This window comes from Lagenorhynchus albirostris, chromosome 5 (genome assembly GCF_949774975.1).
Source record: "Lagenorhynchus albirostris chromosome 5, mLagAlb1.1, whole genome shotgun sequence".
NCBI lineage: Eukaryota > Metazoa > Chordata > Mammalia > Artiodactyla > Delphinidae > Lagenorhynchus > Lagenorhynchus albirostris.
In genome coordinates, this window is record NC_083099.1 from 36177653 (window position 1) to 36199992 (window position 22340).

Genomic DNA, 22340 nt, shown 5'->3' on the forward strand with positions numbered 1-22340 from the left:
CAACCGTGTCAAAGATGGCTTTGTGCTCAGAGCTCAGCCACTCAGGAAGCCAAAGCCACTGCTATTTTGGAGTTTAAGAAATACTTAGAGAAGCATTGCGTTTAAAGTGCTTTGCTCTCATCCTTATTAACTCTAGAGACATTTAAGCACTGGAGAAACTACAAGGGCTTGAAATTTTAAGCTGACCCTCCTAACAGGAAGATAATGAGAAGGGTAAAATCCTATGACATATACACTCTTTTTCAAGAACTTTTAGGTTGACTAGAAACTTCAACCTTTTCCAGCAAATTACACACACACACAGCTTGCTTGGTAAAATAAGGCATAGGGATGTTTAATTTTAATTTGCATTATTTAGAGAAGCAGTTTTTCAGATATTTGTTGTGTAGACAAACGCCCGCCTTCCAGACACACTGGTCAGTTGGGCATTTGCAAGTCTTTGAAACCAAAACAACAGTTTCAGTTCTTAAAACAAGGGACAGGAACTTGATTCACTTTTAATGATAAAAGAGTTGGGTGAGGGAGAAGAAACCTTATTTGATAATCAATTTTCACCATGACATTCAAGGTAAATCAAAGTCATCAAAACATCTGAAAGGTGAGTTTTCTTATTTTACTGTACTTAATTGGAAAATGTCTTCTCCGATACTCAGAAAGTGAGATAAAAAGAAAGGAACTAGTCAGAAGGAAGCACTCGAATATGTCCCTTCCAAACTTCCTCTTAAATCTATATCCTTTCATTTCTATTTTGAGATTGAAAGTTTCACTCTTGGATGAACATTGTTTTAATCCCTGAACAGAAAACCATTCATTCACCAAACACTTTACTGCCTTCAAGGAAAACAGTCTCTTGTGAAAAAACAAACATTGGCAAATATGCCAAAATGTCATTGAGTGTTCCTGGGAACTGTCCCCTTTAAAAATAAAGCGTTTTAATTTTTTGTCTAGATTACTGAGATTATAAACTCTAGTAAACAAGTTCCTGGTGTTTGTTTAACTAATTCAAATTGACAAATGAGTCCATGATAATGTGATCAAAGGAACGGAATTTGGGGAACAAGTCCAGAGGTGGCAGTCATATGTCTACAATTACATACAATTAGAGAGAGTGGTCCATACAAATCATGGAATGGCCTTGCAGACTCTGCAGGACATCTGCCCTCAACTCAAGAGGCCTTTGAAGAGGCAGGGATGATTTTGGAAGTGGGCTAGGAAAAAGGCTAAAAGTGGATTTCCAAAGAGAAATAATGAAGGATTGTAGTTATCAATAGGATAACAGGAGTGGGAATCAAAAGGGGGTAATAAATGCAAGGGAAATTAAGAAGGTAATCCATGGGACTGGCTACAGAGGGTGATAAACACAAGTAAACTAGTACTCTGAGAATTTGCCAAATAGCAGTGTGGAACCCTGGATTGGGGAGGCAGAGTTTAGTTTTAGTCCTGTACAGGTCACTTCCGTGTTACTACCAAATAATTTCTGCCAAATCTCTTAACCTCTCCGGGCATTAATTTTCTTGTCTATAAAAATAAGAAGATTATATATTTCAAAATAAAAATACAAAAGAACAGAAAAAAAAAAGGATTGAACTAGACAGTAATGGTCTCCTGCTAAACCCCAAAGCTGATTTTAATTATCTGACTTATAAAGAAAGTCCTTAATTGGAGTTAATGATGGCAGACTTTTAGTATTAAGAAATACTGTCAAACAAATGAACATATTTATGAAACAGACTCACAGACACAGAGAACAAACTTATGGTTACCAAAGGGGGAACGGGATGGGGGAGGGATAAATTGGATTAGCAGATACAAACTACTATATATAAAGTAGATAAACAACAAGGACCTACTGTACAGCACACGGAACTATATTTAATGTCCTGTAATAAACCATAATGGAAAAGAATATGAAAAAGAATATATATATATGTATGTATGACTGAATCACTTTGCTGTATAGCAGAAATTAACACAACATTGTAAAGCAACTATACTTCAATAAAATTTTTAAGAAAAGAAAGAAATACTGTCAAGATGGTAGGGTATATTTTTAAGATTAGAAGACAGATTTTTGAGATTATTTTCCCTTTTCTCAAAAGTTTTTGAGCAAAGGGCAAAGTCGGGCTGTTGACTGTTATTAACTGGGTTAAGAGAAAAATTTCTTTGGAGATTTGAAAGAAGGGGATATCTTAGATGAAAAAAAGAGAAAGAACGATCTAGCAAATATAGTTAGGTGAAGACCTAGTTTATATACCTCCCAGATTGCTTCTGCCCTCCCCCTCCCTCAGTCCCGGCCGCACACACACACAGGAGTTGGACATTTGTCCACTGGAGAGCCTTGGCAGCCGCCATCGCTGGGTCTCCCACACTATGGGGGATGGGCAGGCTTTGACACGGCCTCCATCATTCTCACTGCGGTAGTTCCTGAATGACTCTGGTGCCCACGTCCAACCCAGCTGAACTCACGGGATCTCTGGCCCCTTCCACTACTTCAGCCACAGATACAATGCACTGCTGGCCCCGTATCTGGTTTTCCAAAGGGCTGATAGCACGATGCAGTAGGATGGGAGAGTAAGTCTCCATGGGGTGAACTCTGACCAGTGAGAGGCAGTAGATAGGAAGGAACCGGCAGATAACCAGCCTTTATTCCCCCTGATAGGCTGGTCTGTGCAGTGGTTCTGAGGCTTCCCTGGGTGATGTTCTGCAGGACCAACGTACCAGGGATGCTTTCTCAAAAGCTGTAGCTAGCTTGGTGATGTACATCTTGTATGTACTTTTCTCTTTTCTGTATCACTTCCCTCCACTCACTCTTGCTTCCCTGGGACTGTATTCCCACTGGAGTATTAGCACATAAACTGTGCTTTAAGCTCTGCTTTCTAGAGAATGCTATTAAGACAGGAACATAAAGAGATTCTTGTCAAGAAAAGTTGGAAATGACCGTTTATTTTTTCCTTATATTTCCCACATTCCTTGAGCCAATTCCTGAGGGTGTGTCTACTTCATCTTCATCAGACTGGCCTTTTGCTGAATCTCCTTTTTGACTCATCTTCCATGATGATGAAAAAGATGAGAGGTACTCTCGATTCTTTTGCTACCCAGTCACGGCTCCACACCAGAAAAGGCAGCAAGTCCATACCCTGAAAACTGCCTGGGGTCTCCTTTGGGTGGTCAGAATAGGTAGACTCCAAAAAAATCAGGAGAATAAGCATGAATGAAGATAAGAAAACAGACTTTGGAGTTGTTTAGGGGAATGTGATGCATGTTGAGGCATTAAATTGGAATATGGCTCTGAAATGTTGCTAAACTACTAAAGTTCCTGAACCAAGGAACTCTTGGTACATTGTCCTTCTGTGAACTAAACTACTGCATCACTCCATGTACCTGTGTTAATGAGATCACTTCAAGATACCCTCTGTAATACGCTGTGAGAGTTACCAAGACATGCTGAACATTTATACACACTTCCCATGCATTCCTCACGTGTCCTTATGAAACACAGAATAAGTAGAAATGCTTCTAATTCTCATTTTGCAGAAGGGGAAGCTGTGACTTAGAGAAGCTGGCCTGAGGTCTCATAGTTATTATGGTGGATCTTGCACGTGGGAATCAGATCCAGGCCTGTCTGGAGCTCCTACGCTGAACGACCTTATTTCACCACCTCCAGGGTGTCCAGTGATGCCAGATCATGCAGGTTACAAGTGTTAGATTGTGCTGTCAGAAGTGACAGCTTAGCAGTGAGTGGCTTCCTTAGGGAGCAGCAGCTTTTGAGCTATAAACCCATGATGTCTTGATAAGTTTCAGCTATTAATTGTTGAAGCACATCACTTATAATGTAAGCATCAGATAACCTAGACAGCGATTATATCAAGAGAACTGGCAGCTTATTTAACAACCCACAAATGGGTTGGAATCAGACAGACCTAGGTTTCAAAATTTGCTTACTTTGTTGCCTCCTGTATGATCTGGGTCAGGTTACCAATATTCCTTAGAGCCCCAGTTTCTCATTTATAAATGGGAATGAAACCAAACCACAGAGGGTTTGGGAGTTTAATGAGATAATGCATTTAAAACACTTTAAAATGCTTGACCCTACACAGATGCACAAGAAATACTGATTCTTCCCTCATATCTCCATGCAGCTGACCATCCTTTCCCATAAATTGAAGCCTAAGTACAATCAGAGAAACAGAGATGATGTAACTGCACAAATGTGAAAAGAAAGGCGAGTGACCTCTCCAAAGTGGTGCATATTTTAATAAGAAGCAAAGCTGGATGTTCAGGCTCTGAATCTGGTTTGCTCTGAGACACACCAAGCTACTGTCTGATTTCCTTGATTTGGGGGTTTGTCATTTAAGAGGAGCTAGTATCCTCCGCTATGTTTGCACAGGCTTTTGAAGCTTTATCAGCTTTATCATTCTAGCCTCATTATTCCTCAGCCCAGGCTTGGCTACAAAGGCCTCATACATTCTTGTTTGCTACAGTAATCACTTCAAGTTTACCTTTATAGGGTACTTTCCTTATTTGTTTATTTATTTATTTATTTATTTATACATTCATGACTGCTGTTTTGACTTTCCACATGGTCTTCTTTCATCCTCTCTAGGACAGACTAGATGGTTCTGGGATCATTTTCTGCCTAATAATTGGAAATGGGTATTTCATGTGAAAAAGGAAAGTCATGTGGAAGGTTTGGCTGAGGTCACCAGGCACATTCCAAAGTATGGGGGGAAAGTAGAGTGGGATTTACAAAGGTGATAATTCCTGACCAATGACAGGACTCTTAACCTTTGGCTCACACACTGGGTCTTATAAAAGGTTTGAGCTTGGAGTTTAGAGGAGCACTTTTGGAGACGATGGTTGGTGTGCCATGAGGTCTCTCCCCGCAAGCACACACACACACAAGGAGAGGAGGTAACGTCCTCTTTAAGTCAAGAGAGAGGAGATTTGAGAGGTGACTTGGAGATGACACAGCCTAGAAATTCTAAAGAATGAGACAGGATGGCACGCTGCTCTCTGCAAAGGAGAGGCACCCACACCAGGGGGCTGGAACTTCCAGTATTTACTGGGGAAATTGACATGTAATTGTTTCCCATGGAGGTGATACAGCTGCATGTAAGAAAGAGCTCTGTTGGGCTCCTCTGATCTCCCATCCAAGAAGGCCACCTGGAGGGGCAAAGAGCTGGCAGCAGATAAAGCTGGAGGCATCACTAGATGCCCGGTGGCTGAGAAAGGCATAAGGGAACATCTGGAATTGAGAGATGCTCACCATCCTCAGGGGAGCTATGGTGGAGAGACAGTGATGCTCTGACAAATGTGCTTTGGTAGGGGTGGAGGGGGTGGGGGCAGGAGGGGAAGTCTTTGAAACATTCATGAATGGGCCCAGCTTTAGACATGGGCTACTGAGAAAACGAAGTCCTGAAAAATGCCATCAAGTAGGAACTTTCCTGAATCTCTTTGGCTCCTCTCCCTTCTCCAGCCCATTCTGGAGAGGCCAGAAACCATGGTCAGTAAGAAGAGGGCAGGGCCTGGGAGAAGGAGGCAGAAGTGGGAGGTTGGGAACAATGGATAGAATGCCAACCGTGTGCAGTCGCTTCTGTCATGGTGAGTGGCCTGTGGCAGGGAAAGCACAGTAACCTTCTCGCAGTAACCTTCACGTGAAGTTTGAATAGTTCCACGGGGATGGACATATTCATCACCAAGAAGAGGTTCACTTATTTCCTGAAAGTGACTGAGGGCAAGGGAAGAGCTGACCCCCATGAATAAACTGAATGGGTCAATGGTAGACAAAAGTGAAGTGACTTTATAATGGCATCCCAGGTGTCATGTTTATTCAAAGTAACGTTACATATGCATTTTCTCATTTCATCTTTACAGTGACCTTCTGAACTAGGTGTTCTGTCATTCACATTTTACAGAGGAGAAAATTTTAAACTTAGAAAAGTTAAGCCACTTGTCCAAGAAAAAATAGCCATGGAGTGGGGATTTGCAGCCCAGTTAACTGTCCATTTCCAGAGCTGCCTCTTAGCAACCCTGTAGCCTTCCTCTCCCAAGTGGAAATCCAGGGTTAGTTATAATCCACAGGTAGTTATACAGAATCACAGCTAACCCAGTCAGAACTTTTAGAAAAATAGAAAAAGCTATTTATCCTTGAAGACCTTTCTTTCAATCTATTGGAAAAATGTCAAAATGTGCTAATTTTTAAGAAGATATTTACCAACTTCTGCAGTGAAGTTTCATAACAAAGCTCTAAACCTCTACAGATGTTGCCTCCCTACCTGTGGCAGCACTTGGCAGCCCCGTTGCCAGGCAACCCAAGTCTGTCAAATAGTTCATTTCTTTGGGACACATTCCTCAGCCTCTGAAACCAACCAGAGTGTAAACAACGGCCTTCTCCTCACACCTTCTGAAGCTGAGGCATTCCCATTCACAGAGGGGGCATGTACTCCCAGGAGAAGGGGAGAGAAAAGGACAGAGTCTCTCCAATATCCTGTTTCTTAATCCACAAGTCACAAAAAATACTTGATAACTGTGAAAAGCTTAATTTGAAATCCGGAGGCACAAAGCTACGTTTTCCCACCAGCCCCAGGGAAGGAACAAACACGAAGGACACTTTCAATACTCACTGCTCTCAGCCCCCGAGGTACAGATGTTGCGAACGATCCTCTTCTTGACCTTTTTCAGTTCGTCAAAGTTGTGAACTGTCAGTTTTTTATCGGCAGTCCCGGTGATCTGAACGAGCTGCTGGTCATCCACATCCCCGATGCCCACGGAGTAAATGTTGATCCCTCTGTGTCTCAGTTCTTCCGCGGCCTGAGCCACTTCGTCTTGGGACTGGCCATCTGTGAGGACCAGCAGCACCTGCGGGGTACCTGTGTTGATCCGGCTGCCCATGTCCGGCTGGAAGTAGTGCCCTACCTGCCGGAGAGCAGAGCCAATGTGCGTGTATCCAAAGATCTGCTGGATGTTTTCAATCTGAAAGGAGATCTCCTTTTTGCCGATGAAAGTTCCCAGTGGAAACTCCGGCCGGTAGGTGTGGCTGAACTGGGCAGCTCCTATACGCACTCTGTTGACACTGACATCGAAGTCTTGAACGACAGATGCCAAGAATTTCTTCATCTTCTTGAAGTCATCTGGATGAATGCTATTCGAACCATCCATGAGGAACACGAGGTCTACTTTTTCAATTTCACAATCTACAAAGTACACAGCAACAAAATCAGATTTTTATTCTTTCTCTAACCCAGCAGAAGTCAAATGTTTCCAGCTACAGAGAAATGCTATTTCTGAAGCTGGTTTCTTAGCTTAAGCCACCCTGTGGTCCCATTAACTGGAGAGGAAACAAAAACAAACAATTGGGCATAAAGGCAGCATGAGGCATATACAATTCCCACGTCCTTTTAGGCTTCTCTTGGCTTTTCTGTTTGGTCTCACACCGAGATGTCAAAGAAATGGGTGTGGTGCCACAGAAATATTGTTCTCACCTGCAATCTAGCTTTAACTCTTCCAGAAAGCTCAGTGACAGTAGCAGCATAGCAAGAAAAAACACACCTCCATTTAGGGATGCAAACAAGAGACAGATGGTCTGTATTATTGGCTTGGCCTTGCTGGCCAGTTGAGCCAATAAGTGCTTTTCTAGTTTCTTAGGGCAAATTGAGCTTTGAGAATCATGACTTCCAGCCTATATCTAGTCAGTTTGTTTCTTAATCAGCCCATTTTCTGGTGTATACAGGCAAAAATGTCTACTTGAGAAAAATGTTTTTGAACAACGCACTATGGCTTAGAGATGCTTCCCTTGTCTTAACACAGCAAATTAACAAAAAGAATGTGAAAGGCCGTTGCCAGTGAATGAGTTATGCTTGGCACGAGCTCATGTGTGTTCCTTAGCCTTCTGGAAAGCATTATCATTTCCTTGAATTCCCCAGAGAGCTCACCATTGAACTAACTTTATTAATTCTCATTTTAACCTCAGAAAATGTTAAAGGTGTCTGAGATTCCTGTAGCCGAGATAAGCAAGGAAGAGATAAAATATAGGGTAAACAGATCCTTCGGGAATTGTTTAGTTCATTAAATTCCTTTGTTTCAGTGCCCAAGGGAAAACTTCCAGTATAAACGTTCAATTTCAACTTCTACAATGGACTTGAAAGGGGCAGATTGATTTTTAGACATTGGCCAACAGAAAGTAAGAGATTCTTTCTGGTTTTCAGTGAGATCCAGATGGATTTTTTTAGTTTTGTGAAAGAAAAAGACAGTAGCTGCATTCTCAGGAGGCAAGGCATATGAAAAACAGGAAAGTTAAATAAGTTTTAAAAGGAACTGCACCAAGATTTTGAAATCCTTGATTAATATTAATTCATCTAATTAAAAATACTTGGTATTTTTGGTAAAACACATCCTAATAGAAATACTAAGGAATTTTAATAAACCACAATCTCCCTTTGAAACAAAAGTGTAAAGTGGCAGCTGAATGAATGAATGAATGAATACATACATACATACATACATACAGCTATGCAATTTCTAGCTGCCAGAATAGAAACACAGCATCCAGGGCAAAAGACGTCCTGCTCACAATCTTCTCTGGAAACATCTGAGGCTAAAACTGAGGGCTTAACATTGGGCTCCATATTGCAAATGAACTTGTGCCATAACAGAAACGGGTGAAGGCACAGGGGACTTCCAGAATGGAGGAGAGAGGGCTTCAAGCAGTGGTCGCTGGTTCTTAGGAAGAGAGGGATTTGATTTCTTGTGTAAAGAACAGGAAGGAGAACTAGAGGGTGAAAGTGGCATGTAAACACAGTTGTGTTCCAATAAATAAAGCCTGTTTGAAATGGCGAATTTCCCATCATTGGAAGAGTTTAGGCAGAAGTGAGTGGGAATGTTGTGGAAGGCCAAATGAAACATCCTTGAGGTCTTTCCAATTTGAGATTCCACAATGTGGGAACTTCTGCAGAACTCTCAGTGCCCCTTCTCTTTGGTTTCTCCCTTATTTGGACCTCTGCTGATAATTAAAAACTTAATGGATGAATCTTACCTACTTTTGAAGAGTTACACACACTGGCGGACACATCTGAAAATATCCCCTTCAGGCCTCCAAAAGTTTCCACAAAGAAGTACTTGTCACTTGATCCTGCCATGGCCAGCAGCTCCACGGGGTTGGCACCAGCGATCCCCACGGCCAGGACAAGGATGTCCTTGTCCCGTAAGGCCTTGGCTGTGGCATTGAGCTTATCGGCATCATGGGATTCCCCATCGGTGATTACGATGAGGACCTGGGGGACCCCCTTGTGCAGGCGGCTGCCCCGGGCTTCAGTGAACATGTGGTCTGAGAAGTCCAGGGCCTTGGCGGTGTAAGTGTTGCCCCCCATGGGCTGGTCATTTTGGAGCACCGAGATCACCTCCCGTTTTGTGCCAAGGTTATCCAGATAAAACAGCACCTCTGGGTCATCTGCATACTTCAGAGCCCCAAACCGGACGTGATTCTTGCCCACATCAGCTTTTTTCACCAAGCCAATCATGAAGTCCTTCATGATATTATACTCATCATGGTCAATGCTGCCAGAGCTGTCAATTACAAACACGACATCTAAAACTTCAATGCGCTTGCATTCTGAAGGAGGAGAAAGGAAAACTGGATGAGATTAGCTTGCACATCATGCAGGACTCCCCTCCCCCACCTGTTTTTTAAATGCCAGTGTCTCCTCTCCATAGGATCAAGCTGTACATTGGAATGTCCGCTCCCTGGACAACAGACACAACACACATGCATTTGTGCTGCCAGTACATAGTAATGCTCATTTAGGTGGCTTTTAGGACAAGGCAGATGTGACGTGAAGCCTACTGCAGGGGTTGGGAAGGGGGTGGGAAGATGGGTCACAGGATCATCAGGGATAAACATGTCAAGTGCTTTTGGACCAAAAAAAGAAAAAATTCAAAATTCTGAGGAAATTTTCCTGTGTTTAAGTGGTACTTTCAACATGTGCTTTCATTTACACTAATTTGTTTATTTTTTTTAAGCCACAGGGACCATGAGATTTTATTCTTAAAATGAACCCTGGGGAAATGACCAGATGAAAATGAATTTGGCAACACTGTATATTTTTTCATGTTTAACTTTTCAAGGTTACGTTTTCTCCCTTTTTGACTTTCTTAAGACATTATCTGTTTTCATGATTGGGCCTCGTCATAAAAATAAACCCATTTCACACCTGGCCCAACCAAGTGGTCCTAGCATGACTTCTCATTAACCTTTTAAATGTAGGGTCAATGTCATGGAAAAGTAAAGCAGGAAAGACCCAATTAGTCTATGTGTGTATCACATTCTAACTCAAGGTACAGAGTTCCAAACTCCAACTCACTCATTCTGGAGAAGTGGAATTGTAAGATGGTGAATGATTTAGTCTCTATGTAGCACCATCCCTCTACAGGCCTTAGGAAGGTGTGTTCCAAATGTTAACTCATCCATTCTGGAGAAATGGAACTGTGAGAAGATTCCCCCTGCCCCCTCCGAGGCTCACCACATTCCCTTCCTTGACAGCCACTTTATTGCTCCGTGGTAGGGCTGTTGCAAATCCTAAAGCCAATGCACTTCCCCCCCTAACTAGAGGCCATGTGTACAGAGCCGTAACCAAATTCTCCAGAAAGTCTGGGTCCTCACAAGGAGAAACTATGTCCCTCTGGCCTTCGGCTGCCCAGGGGACCTGCTTGGATTACCCAGGGGGCTGGGGGGTAGACTGCTCAGTGCTGGCACCCTTCAAAAAGGTCAGATTTGTTCTGGTGGAGTTACCAGGACATGTAATCCAGGTGTATTCCTCTTGCCACAAAACATAGACCGCAGTCACCAAGACTTCTAGTGGGGGTTGACAAGAACTGTTATTTGAACAACAGAACAATGTCCCTCTTTTCCTTCAAAATTCCATTAAGATCCATCTCCTCCATAGAGGTTTTTCAGAATGCCTCTTTCATCAAGTCCCATGGGTCGCAGTATAAATCAGCCCCTTATTTCTGCTGAACCTAAGTTTTATCACTTCCCTTACTCTGCAGTCTCCTAGGAACATGTGGGTGACTATACTATTTATTTCCTTGGAAGCATCCATTGCTCAAGTTCCTATATTATATTCCTCCTTTATAGGATTTAATAAATATCAACATGTTTTTACAAAGATTATCTCATTTTATGTAAGTATTGATTTTTAAAAATTGTAAAATGAACAAACATGTATAGTGGATGTTAGGTCAAAGGGGAGACACCTTGCCCAGGAGGTTATACCCCTCTATCGCCTGTCTCAGTGGACCACACATAGCCCCCAAACTCAGATTATACAAGGCTAGGCCCCTGCCTCAAGGTGAAGCCGACTCTGTGACGTAATTCATGCTCCAGTGCTCCCCGTGGGATGAGGCTGAAGCCAGACTCTAGCTGAGACCACCTCCTTGCTTAACTCTTACCCATGCCCTGTCCTGCCCTCCTTACTTCTCTTCTGAAAACACCTCCTCAATAAATCAAAAGTCTACAAATAATGAATGCTGGAGAGGTGTGGAGAAAAGGGAACCCTCCTACATTGTTGGTGGGAATGTAAATTGGTGAAGCCACTATGGAGAACAGTATAGAGATTCCTTAAAAAACTAAAAATAGAGCTACTGTATGATGCTGCAATCCCACTCCTGGGCCTAAATCCAGAGGTAACCATAATTCGAAAACATACATGCACCCCAATGTTCATAGCAGCACTGTTTACAATAGCTGAGGCAAGGAACAACCTAAATGTCCATATATATAATGGAATATTACTCAGCCATAAAAAGAATGAAATAATACCATTTGCAGCAACATGCATGGGCCTAGAGATTATCATACTAAGTGAAGTAAGCCAGATAGAGAAAGACAAATATCATATGATATCACTTATACTGTGGAATCTAAAAAGAAAAAGATACAAATGAACTTATTTACAAAACAAACTCAGAGACAGAAAACAAACTTATGGTCACCAAAGGGGAGGAGGGGGGGAAGGGATAAATTAGGAGGTTGGGATTAACATATATACACTACTATATATAAAATAGATAACCAACAAGGACCTACGGTATAGGACAGGGAACTCTACTCAATATTTTATAGTAACCTATATGGGAAAAGAAACTGAAAAAGAACATATATATGTATGTATGTATAACTGAATCACTTTGCTGTACACCTGAAACTAACACGACATTGTAAATCAACTATACTCCAATAAAATTTTTAAAAAAGGAAAAGCAATAGATAAATAAATAAATAAATCACTTCCACAAGAACCCCCGACTCAGCTTCTGCTTCTAGGGAACCAGACCTAAAATCCGGTACGATACTATTTTCCTTAAATGGAGGATTCATCACCCTAGTGCTTTGTCTACGAAAGGGAAAGTATCTAGGTGGATCAGAATTGTTCCTTACTGTCTAATTTAACAGTTCTGTTGAGGAAACTTTCATTTCTATAAGCAAGTCAAAAGCCACTAGGATACAATGTTCAAATAGTAGTCTGCTTAGTTCAAGAAACAACGACTAACATGTATTTGTGGCATTTGGATAATCCCCCCTATAGTGAATATGCCCACACCTACCTTCATGGGGGCTGCATATTCCAAAAACAAGGTCGTCTTCAATGTGTTGCAGAATGTCAAAATTCTCAACATAAAAAACCATCTCCGGCCTCCCACTGATCTCCTCAAGCTGGGTGACATTGGAGCCAAACACCCCCACGGAGTAGATAATTATGCCTTCTTGCCGAAGTGCCACTGCTGGGTCCTTGACTGTGTCCTGAGCCTCACCGTCCGTGATGAGAATGAGGAACTTCCTGACATTGGGTCGGGCCCCCTTGGCAGGGCTGAAGTACTGAGACACGAAGGTCAGGGCGCTACCGGTCAAGGTAGTTTTTCCAATGTGAGCCATTCGGTCTATTGCATCTGAAATTTCCCCCTGGGACATATATCTGTTGAGCTGAAACTCCTCCTTATTGATGTCACTGAACTGGACTACACCGATTTGCACCCTATCTCCCCCAATCTGAGATTTGCTCACCAGGTTTTTCATAAATGTTTTCATTTTGATGAAGTTTTCAGGTCCTATACTGCCAGAACTGTCCACCAGAAACATGATGTCGGCCTTCATCTCTTTGCAGGCTACACAAGACAAAGGAGATGGGTTATTCAAGTTGGCTTTGTGTAAAAAGATTAAGAGTGAACAGAAAAACCCAAAACACAAATAATTCTATATGTAAGTTAAGCATGTACTTGGTAAGGGCTGTTATCAGGTAAATAATGCATTGAAGGCAATGAGAGGGAGCCTATTCTCTTTGTTATTTAGTAATTTGCTTTAATATGTAACTCAGGGTTTCTCAGCCTCAGCACTACTGACATTGTGGGCTGGAAAATTTGTATTGTGGAGGGCAATCCATGCACTGTAGGATACTGTAGGATGTTTAGCAGTATCCCTGCCCTCTACCTGTTAGATGCCAGTAGTGCTGCCCCAATTATGACCAGCAAAAATGTCTCTAGATATTGCCAACTGTTCCCTAAGGGGGCAAAATCACCCCTGGTTGAAAACTATTGGTCTAACTCTATAAGATTTCATACATGTTTTATCAAAAAGCAATTTAAATAAACCTGTAGTACTCCTTAAAATCAGAAATCATTTGATCATATTACACAGGCAGTGTCTAATCATAGATCTATCCTCACAGGGATTTGTGGGGAGAAGCTAATTAATACTTATTAGAAGCTAATTAATTAGCACTCCCCTAGTTATCACCACCAAAATTGTCTCTAGACATTGCCAACCATCCCCTGAGGGGGAAAAATCACCCCTAGTTGAAAATTACTTATCTAGCTCTAGAAGATTTCATACACATTTTATTAAAAAGCAACCGAAATAAACCTGAAATATTCTTTTTATGCTTCAGATAATAATAATTAGAGCAACACTATAATGGGCCCTTCATTTTGTTCTGGATAATAAACAGCTCCACGAGTCAATGAATCTCAGCTTGGTCATTTATGCTGTTTCTGCACACCTGCAGCATCAAACACTGCAGAAAGTAGATGTAAATTGTTATGTATAGGATGGGTAAACAAAAAGGTCCTATTGTACAGCACAGGAAACTATATTCAATATCCTGTGATAAACCATAATGGAAAAGAATATGAAAAAGAATGTGTATATATGTATAACCGTACAGCAGAAGTTAACACAGCATTGTAAATCAACTATATTTCAATTAAAAAAACAAAAAATAAATACTGCAGGAAAGCAATTTGGGAGCTGAAGTCCAAAGGCAAGGAGTCCTACCTTCTTTGGCACAGATTTCTTGAACAACCTGGTTTCTTATGTCTTTCAAGGCATCAAAGTCATGCACATAGTACACCCGCTTCTCCTCGCCTGCGATTTCTCGCAGCTGTGTCTCGTTGGCCTCCTTGACCCCAATGGCATAGACGTGGATGAGCTCCTCTCTCAGTCTGTTTGCGGGCCCCAAGATGCTGTCCTGGGACACACTGTTGGTCAGGACAACAAGGTGGCTTGGCACTCTGTTTTCCCGCTGCCTCTTCGCTTTCTGCAGCAGCCCCAGGGTGAAGTTCAAGGCTGCACCTGTGTTTGTGTTCCCGCCCAGCTGCCTGATGTTCTCGATGGCCTTTCCCACATCATGCTTGTTGGTGTATTTATTGATCTCAAATTCCAAGTCCCAGCGGTCAGCATACTGGACAGCCCCAACTCGCACCTTCTGGGGAGCGATGTTGAACATCCCTACAACCTCCGACAGGAAGGTCTTCATTTCCTGGAAGTCCGTGGCCTGGGTGCTCCCAGAGCCATCGATGAGCAGATAGATGTCTGCTTCCTCAGTGTCCACACAACCTAAAATGCAACACGAAAACTGAGTGTGGCATTGGGGCAAGTGGGACAGAGACACAGGGGCAGGTGGGAGGAAGGGCAAACACCAGCCTTGTCAGACAGAAAAATGGGAAACAGTTTCTCCATGTTAAAGACCCAAATGAATTATCTGTGACAGTTTGAGATGATTTGTATCAAGGATCAGAGTCAATCTGGATGTAGTAAAAGATTAGAAAGAAAACATGAAGATGCTTTTTACAAGTCACTTCTCTTAGCAGGGAGTAACTGTTTAGCAAAATGTTAAGTGGTGATTTGCGAGCTAGAGAAGGTAGCATTTAACTGGACATGGTGGACAAAGTGCCGTCTTTCTTGAAATCTTGAACAAAGTATTTACCCTTCATCCACTCCTGGTCAGTTAACACAACCAGGGGTATTGTCAGTGGCCTTATTTATGCCAGGCAGTGACACTTCTGCAGTCGACATGCTGTAAATATTTGTTGAAGGATGCAGATATACATATGTATTGCATGCACACACATAATTTATGAAAAATACATGTGTATGTATGAAATATATGAAATACATTGCTCTCTGTCTCTCTCTAAACTCACTGATACTAGAATAGTACCTCCCAATAAATTCATTACTCTGTCCTCAATCCAAATCATGCTTCCTCTTTATTCTCTAAATTGGAATTTGAGGCTGAGGGAAGAAGAGGAGGGAGAGAAAAGTACTCACACACAAAAAAAAAGAAAGGAAAGGCAAGGAAACATGAGAGGCAAAGGTGAGAAAGGAAAAAGTGCAGAGCGGGAAATAACAAAGGAAGGTATTCTGGAGTGTTGAGAAGTAACAAAGAATCCAAGTAAAGCTGTGCAAAAGAGCAAATAAAAAAAGAAATCCCGTCTTCCCATTCCAACACCTCAAGAGCTTTTATTCTCCCCCAATTTACGTTTCCTATTATCAAGTTAAATTAAAAAGTCAGGAACTCACTCTCCCTCCCTACATCATGCCTGCCAAGCCCTTTTGTACACAGAATACCTGCAAGACAAGAAAAAAGCAAAACGATGGGAATAATCCTTCTCTCAGCAAAAGGCTTTACCAGATTTGAGGGTTTCAGTCCTTTCGGAAACGACAGAGACTGTGTGTGTGATCTGGTTCCGCAGTTTCTTTAGAAACGTCTGGTTGTGGGCGGCCAGGTCGGAGAAGGTTTTCAGTTTGGAGACGTACTGCTTGGCAGGGTGAGATGCGATCTTCTCCAGCTGGGCGTCGCTGGCCCCCTCTATGCCCATGGTGAAGATGGTCACCCCCTGGCGCCGGAGGTTCAGAGCAGCCTTGGTCACGTTGTCCTCAGACGGGCTATGGGTCACCAGCACAGCTATCTGTGGCACCCCCTGATTCTTCCGACTGCCGTGCTGCACGCTGAAAACCTCCTTCCTGATCTTTCTCAAGGCAGCTCCAGTGTAGGCCTTCCCGGCCTGGGGAGAGAGGCTCTGTATATCCTGGAGAACCTCTGACTTGTTTATGCCACTGCTCAGTGGGTTAATCACCTTCGTCTCATTGCTATAGGCCACAAGGCCAACCCTCATGCAGTTTTCCTTGATGTCCAGAGCAGATACACTTTCTTCCAGGAATTCTTTAAGATAGTCAAAGTCCTCCCAGCTGCCATTGATGGACATATCCAACAGGAACACAACATCTGCCACAGAAGGGCCTTGGCAAACTGTGGGCAAGGAATGAACAGGCAGAGTTTCAATTCAGCATCTCTGCTCAGCATTAAAAGACACGGAGAACTCAACCAGAACTTAGTTATGCCCTTAAAGATGGAAGGAGGTGTACAAAATGATTATGAAGCCGAGATCAGAGAGTCCTGGGTTCAAAGGTGGGAGCTTAGCTAACCTCCCAGCTCCAATTTCCACATCTGTAAAATATAAGTAACCATAATAATGATCTCATAGAGTTGTTATGGGGATTAAATGAGATCATGTGTTTAGTATGGGACCTGGCACATAAAAGTCACTCAGTGAACAGAAGCTACTGCTATTGTATTAAAATCACTAATAAAATCAGTATTTATAGTCCAAACATTCTTAAAGGATGGTAATGGAATAGCAATTGACATTCCAATATTTTATTCGGGAAAGATGCTAGTAATAGGATTCCCATATTTTCATAGATCGCTACAAGAAAAGCAGCATTCTCCAGTATCAATAGACAGTTTTATATGTCATCTCACTCAAACTGATTTAACCAGACATAATGTGAGTTTCTTACATCACTTGTTTGGACTTGTACACTTTGAGCAAATTGTTTTTTTACTGGCTCTCTCCTGCCCCTCTCTTGGATGATGTTCATAAACTCTTGGCCATTCTTGCTAATAGGAGAGCACAAGGGGACAGACCAGGACAGCAGGTTGGAGTTGGAGCAGAACACGGGGAAGCTAATTTAGAACAGAGCTGCAGGAAGGGGCAGCACGGGACTGAAACCACACAGGCGTGGCTCTGACTCCAGACTGCAGGGCCAGGTCACATCATCTCTAAGAGGGCCCGCAAGTACCTCTCTGTGGAACAGAGGTTTTGGACTTCCTGAAGTTGTTTCAAGCTCTAACATCCTGTGATGACATTATACGGCTTCTGGAGTCAAGGATTTTTTTAGGAGCAAATCAACCTTTTAAATGAACCAGGAATAAAACTACATAGCAACTGAAGCCCAGGAAGAAAGCTCAGGCAGCTGGGAGCAGGGTGGAGGCAGCCTGTGAATGATGAGCAATAAGTGAAGCATGGAAAACCAAGGCTCACCAAGTTCACTGGATTTAAAAAGGCCACAATCATTCCAGAATGATTTATGCAGAATTTAACATCTGAAAATGCAGCCCAGCTTTTGGGGAAGGGGATGTTCATAGAGTCTCCATCCTCTCCTCTTGTTGATCTTCCAAAAGCATTTTATCATCATCCCTACACACGCGCCCTGAACCCACCTTTCACAAGAATGTCATTGACTGCTCCTTCCTTGTACTGAGCCGCATCCTTGAGAATCTGCGTCATGTTTTGGGAGAACGTGCTGAGGTCTCGGACCGTCCGGAGGCTGTAGTGGAACTGGCCTGTGGCCATGGCCTTCAGGGTCTCCTCGGACACCCCCTGCATACCCACGGAGATGATCCTCACCCCGTCGTTGCGCAGCACCTTGGAGGCCTCTTCCACGGCATCCTCAGACTCAGCTGAAGCCAGGACCACCAGGATCGGCGGAAACTGTCTCCTGTCCCTCCCGTTTGAGAAGTAGGTTGTGTGTACCTCCTGGAGAGCGTTACCAATCCTCAGGGAGCCACCCAGGAACCTGAAGTTCTTCTTGAGGTGGTTCAACATGGGCCCTCTGCTCTTGAAGGTGCTGAGCTGGAATTCTCTGTGGAGCCCATCGCTGTACTGGGCCAGGCCCACACGGTACTTGTGGGCCTCTATGGGGAGGCTGGTGATCATTTTGTTGATGAATGTCTTTACAAACGGGAAGGATTTAATTCCCATGTGGTCAGAGCTGTCCACCAGAAACACCACATCGGCATACTCAGGGCCTACAAACCCATAGACAAACACAAACAAAACAAACTTCAAAAATTTACTACCAAGTTTAATGCCAACCATATGGGAAAAACATTACTTCCCTCTTTTGTTTGTATTTGTAATATCTTTCCAATGCACTGAAAATAATACACATTCTCTCAAGAAAAATATTGTTTCTTGGGCTGATTCTTTATACACCCTCTCATTTGAACTGATCATGAAATTAAGCATCACTTTTGCAAGGAATTAAGTAGAAATAGGTAAATATAAACAAGTTAAAAATCATGGGTTTTTATATGTTTAGTGGATAATTTCCCCATGTCTTTTTTTTCTTTCAGAATTTGACTTCAATTTATATCAACACGATAAACATTTTCATTGAGAATCTAATCAAATCAAATTTGAATGGAGAAATCTAAAAAATAGCCTTTCATTGCGATTTCCACTTAAGCAAAGCAACAAGTGATCTGATTAACTTATAAACATATTAGTTTTGTATTCAAAGTGTCAAATTGGTGAAGTTTAAAAAGAATCCTAAAAACCATAAATATGAGATTGCATTAATCTATCTTAAAGTTATTTACAATATGTTTTGATGAGTGGGCATTATAATTGGTAAATTTATTCTCACAAATGTAAAATGTGATAGAAACATTAGCATTCCTACCTTAAGCTAGGAATAGGATTATACTTTTAATTTCTATTAAGAATATAATTTTTATAGAGGAATACAATACTTTGCTGAGCTTTTAAGGCTTCATTTGATGCCAGATTCAATGCTAGGTATGTAAAATTATATTTTTATGTGATAGAGAGTTATTTGGTTCAAGCACAAAATATCATTTGCTCATGGTCTGTCTGCTGGTTTGAATTCAGAGCTCTTACAACTGTTCTATAAGCTCCATTTCTGGTCCAGGGAAGGGAGGGAAATATTTGTGTGTGTCTGGATGGTGTATGTTTAAGAAAATACAGTGTAATTGAACAAGCAATGTGAGTCCTGACTTTGTTATCAGCTAATTCTTCCAGCTCTGTCAAGCCATTCAATATACTTGGGCCTCAGTTTCCTCATATTTTAAATGAGTAGATTCAACTAGAAAATATCTAAGGTCTCTCCTCACTCTGAGTTTCTGATTATCTGAAAGAGTCACAAGATAAATTCTAATCAAATTAAAAGAACTTCAATCTTTTCTTGTCTACAACTGTGAGGAAATCAGCTTTGGCACCCCAGCATGTTACTTCATTCTCTTTAGAGCAGTCTGATCAAGGCATAGTGGATAAAATCATTCTTTCTTTTCTTCTAAACAACATGATTTCAACCAGTTTGAGATTGCTTTGATGATCATATAGCCAGCAGAATCTCAGGGGAAAAACTAATTGAGGGGATCAACATCTTCCTCCAAGAGAAGTCTGGAACCCCTCTGAGGACTGTCAGGTGAGTACTGCGTAGGATGGCTTGACTTGTGACCAAAAGTGACCTTTCTATTCATGGACAAATCCCCATATTTTGTATGGAGAAAAGAAATGTAGCCACTGGCACAGGAGGCATATTTAGGTTCTAACCAGGCCCATCACTGTATGTGAACCACAGAACAACTGGGGAAAAAGCACTGTCTTTCTTTAAAAAGCTTAATAATAGGCCTAGTGAGACATCAAAGGAAGATGTTTGCAGGGCAAAGTCTAATCTGTCTCTCCAGAAAACTTGCTTCCAAGGTCAGAGTCCTTGAGAAAACTGTAAAAGTCAATCTAGGTGGCCCTGGACATGAAGCGACCAGTATAAGAACTGATTATTTAGGAGGTGGTAGAGGCTGTGAAGGCTTGGCCAGTATTTTGACTTCAAGTCCACTGGACATAGATTGCTGACAGTGGATGGCTCTGGAGCTCTCTCTTCAGGGTAAAAGCACTTTCTTTACAATAATCAGACACTCAGTTTAAATTGGAGCAAAATCTGGATGCTTAACCAAGACAAATGTTTTGGCACAAACGAATTAGGAAGAGACATTTCAAATTTTCCAGGCCTGAACCTAATGTTAAAAGAGAATTTTCATGCAACCTCCCAGAAGACCTAGAAGTAGTTGAAACTGAGGACAAGAAAATAGTTCTCATATCTTCCTATTGTGAACAAGGAATAAGATCCAGAAACAAATGATCTTCAAAGGAACACAGGGTGACATCAAAAGTAACTGAGCTGCCACTCCCACCCTTACTATCATCAAAATCAAAACAAAGCAAAACAAAACACTTAACTTTTAAGCAAGTCAAACTCATATATTATTTTCCATAATGAAAATTAAGGAAAAGAATTATTTTCATTTTTTTCCTTACCAGAATGTTGGTTGACAGAAACATGGGAACAAATTATCATAAGGAGCAAAGTGAGCAGCATTTTCGTATTATAACCTGAAAAATCACCAACTTGAAATCTGAAAAGGCAAAAATATAAACATCTAAAATTGTTGTGGATATTATTTGGAAATCAAGACTCAAACACATATGAGCACACAAAATTATATAATAAATTGGGTGAAGACAAGGAATTTCTGAGGTTCCCTGACCTTTGGCTCTGTGAAGTGCCTTGGAGAAAAATGAACCGTCAACATTTACAGAATCACAAAAGCTTCTCCTGGTCCCCAGACCCTGTAGAAACATGAGTTTTTGATTGTCAATGGAAGCAGCCAGATGCATTCTAGTTCCACCAATATTATGTGTCCCTACTAATCAATTTTCCTATAGCCTCATGTCACCCTCTGTCCACTCATTGCCAAGACAATTCAGAGTTCACAGTTGGGACACAGTCTAAAAGCTGATTTGCAATTTTTCCAACATGAACATGTAGGTGTGTTTCATACTTGAGAAGTATTTCTAGATGTGGTCAAAATTCTCTTTTCTCCTTTTCCTACATGATTAGAAAGGTAACTATGTCCCTTTATTCTTAAATTTGAGAGAAGACATAAAGAAATAAGTAGTGACCCTCCATATTGCATACGATGTCTTGGTCCTCAGAATGATGCAATTGGTATCATTTTTTTCCAACAACCTAGAACCACATGAAGCAAAGTTTTCCAATTCTGGTTTGGCCTAAAGCATTTTCAGCCACCTTAAATTATTCGTTTCATGGGATAAAATAGGATATTGAAGATATTGACAATAAATATTTCAATTAAACAGATTGGGCTCATTCATTCACTCATTCATCCACTGAATAAAAAATGAATTGATCCGTGTTAATAAACTAGTATTTCTGTTTCTTGCTTAATTCATACCCAAATGTGTATTTGATACAAATGACTGTCTCATTCCTTGTCAGGCAGGCTCCTATTGTTTAATATTTCACCCTTTCAGAAAAGGGACCTTTGCCATGAAAAATTCCATCCCCACTTCCTCATCTACTCCATCGTCCCTCTGACATTCTGGAATTTGGGACCCTGTTCTGTTCCTTCATAGGAAGACTAGATGATTTAAACTTTTCAGGCTGTGAGTCAATTTATCCATGCTATTTCAGAGGAAATCAGTAAGCTGGAAGGGGACTTTAAGAGGTTGTTTTTAGTCCAACCTTTCATTTTAGAGGAACTTTGGTCCCAAAGTGGATTGTCCAAAGTGAAAACTTGGACAATGTGTACAAATTTTCTACTAATGTGTATAACAATAATAACAAAGTCTACCATTTGGTCAGTCTTGACCATGTTCCGTGTCCTGTGCTAGCAGCTTTATACTTGTTCTCCTGTTGCATATCGATAGGAAACCTAGAAGCAGGTCATATTATTGTTCCTATTTTGCAGATAAGGAAACAGATTCATAAAGGGGAATGTGATTCAAGGCCACACAGATAAAATGGGCCACAGTTCAGACTACAGCCCACATCTATCCAATTTTAAAATCTGGACTCTCAAACTTAGTTCCTCTGCATCCCAAACTCAGTATTATTTTTAAATTTT

General features: G+C 41.6%; 1 protein-coding gene across 1 annotated transcript in view; it reads right to left on the reverse strand.

Moving 5' to 3' along the window:
- COL6A6 (collagen type VI alpha 6 chain) overlaps positions 1-20791 on the reverse strand; it is a 109839-nt gene extending 89048 nt beyond the window's left edge. The window contains exons 1-7 of the mRNA XM_060149191.1: positions 20731-20791; positions 17832-18419; positions 15957-16577; positions 14321-14881; positions 12598-13155; positions 9032-9607; positions 6624-7193 (exon numbers count right to left, since the gene is read on the reverse strand). Of these exons, the coding sequence (XP_060005174.1) occupies positions 6624-7193; positions 9032-9607; positions 12598-13155; positions 14321-14881; positions 15957-16577; positions 17832-18419; positions 20731-20791 (3535 nt within the window). The remainder of the gene's footprint in view (positions 1-6623; positions 7194-9031; positions 9608-12597; positions 13156-14320; positions 14882-15956; positions 16578-17831; positions 18420-20730) is intronic.
- Between the last annotated feature and the right edge of the window lie 1549 nt (positions 20792-22340).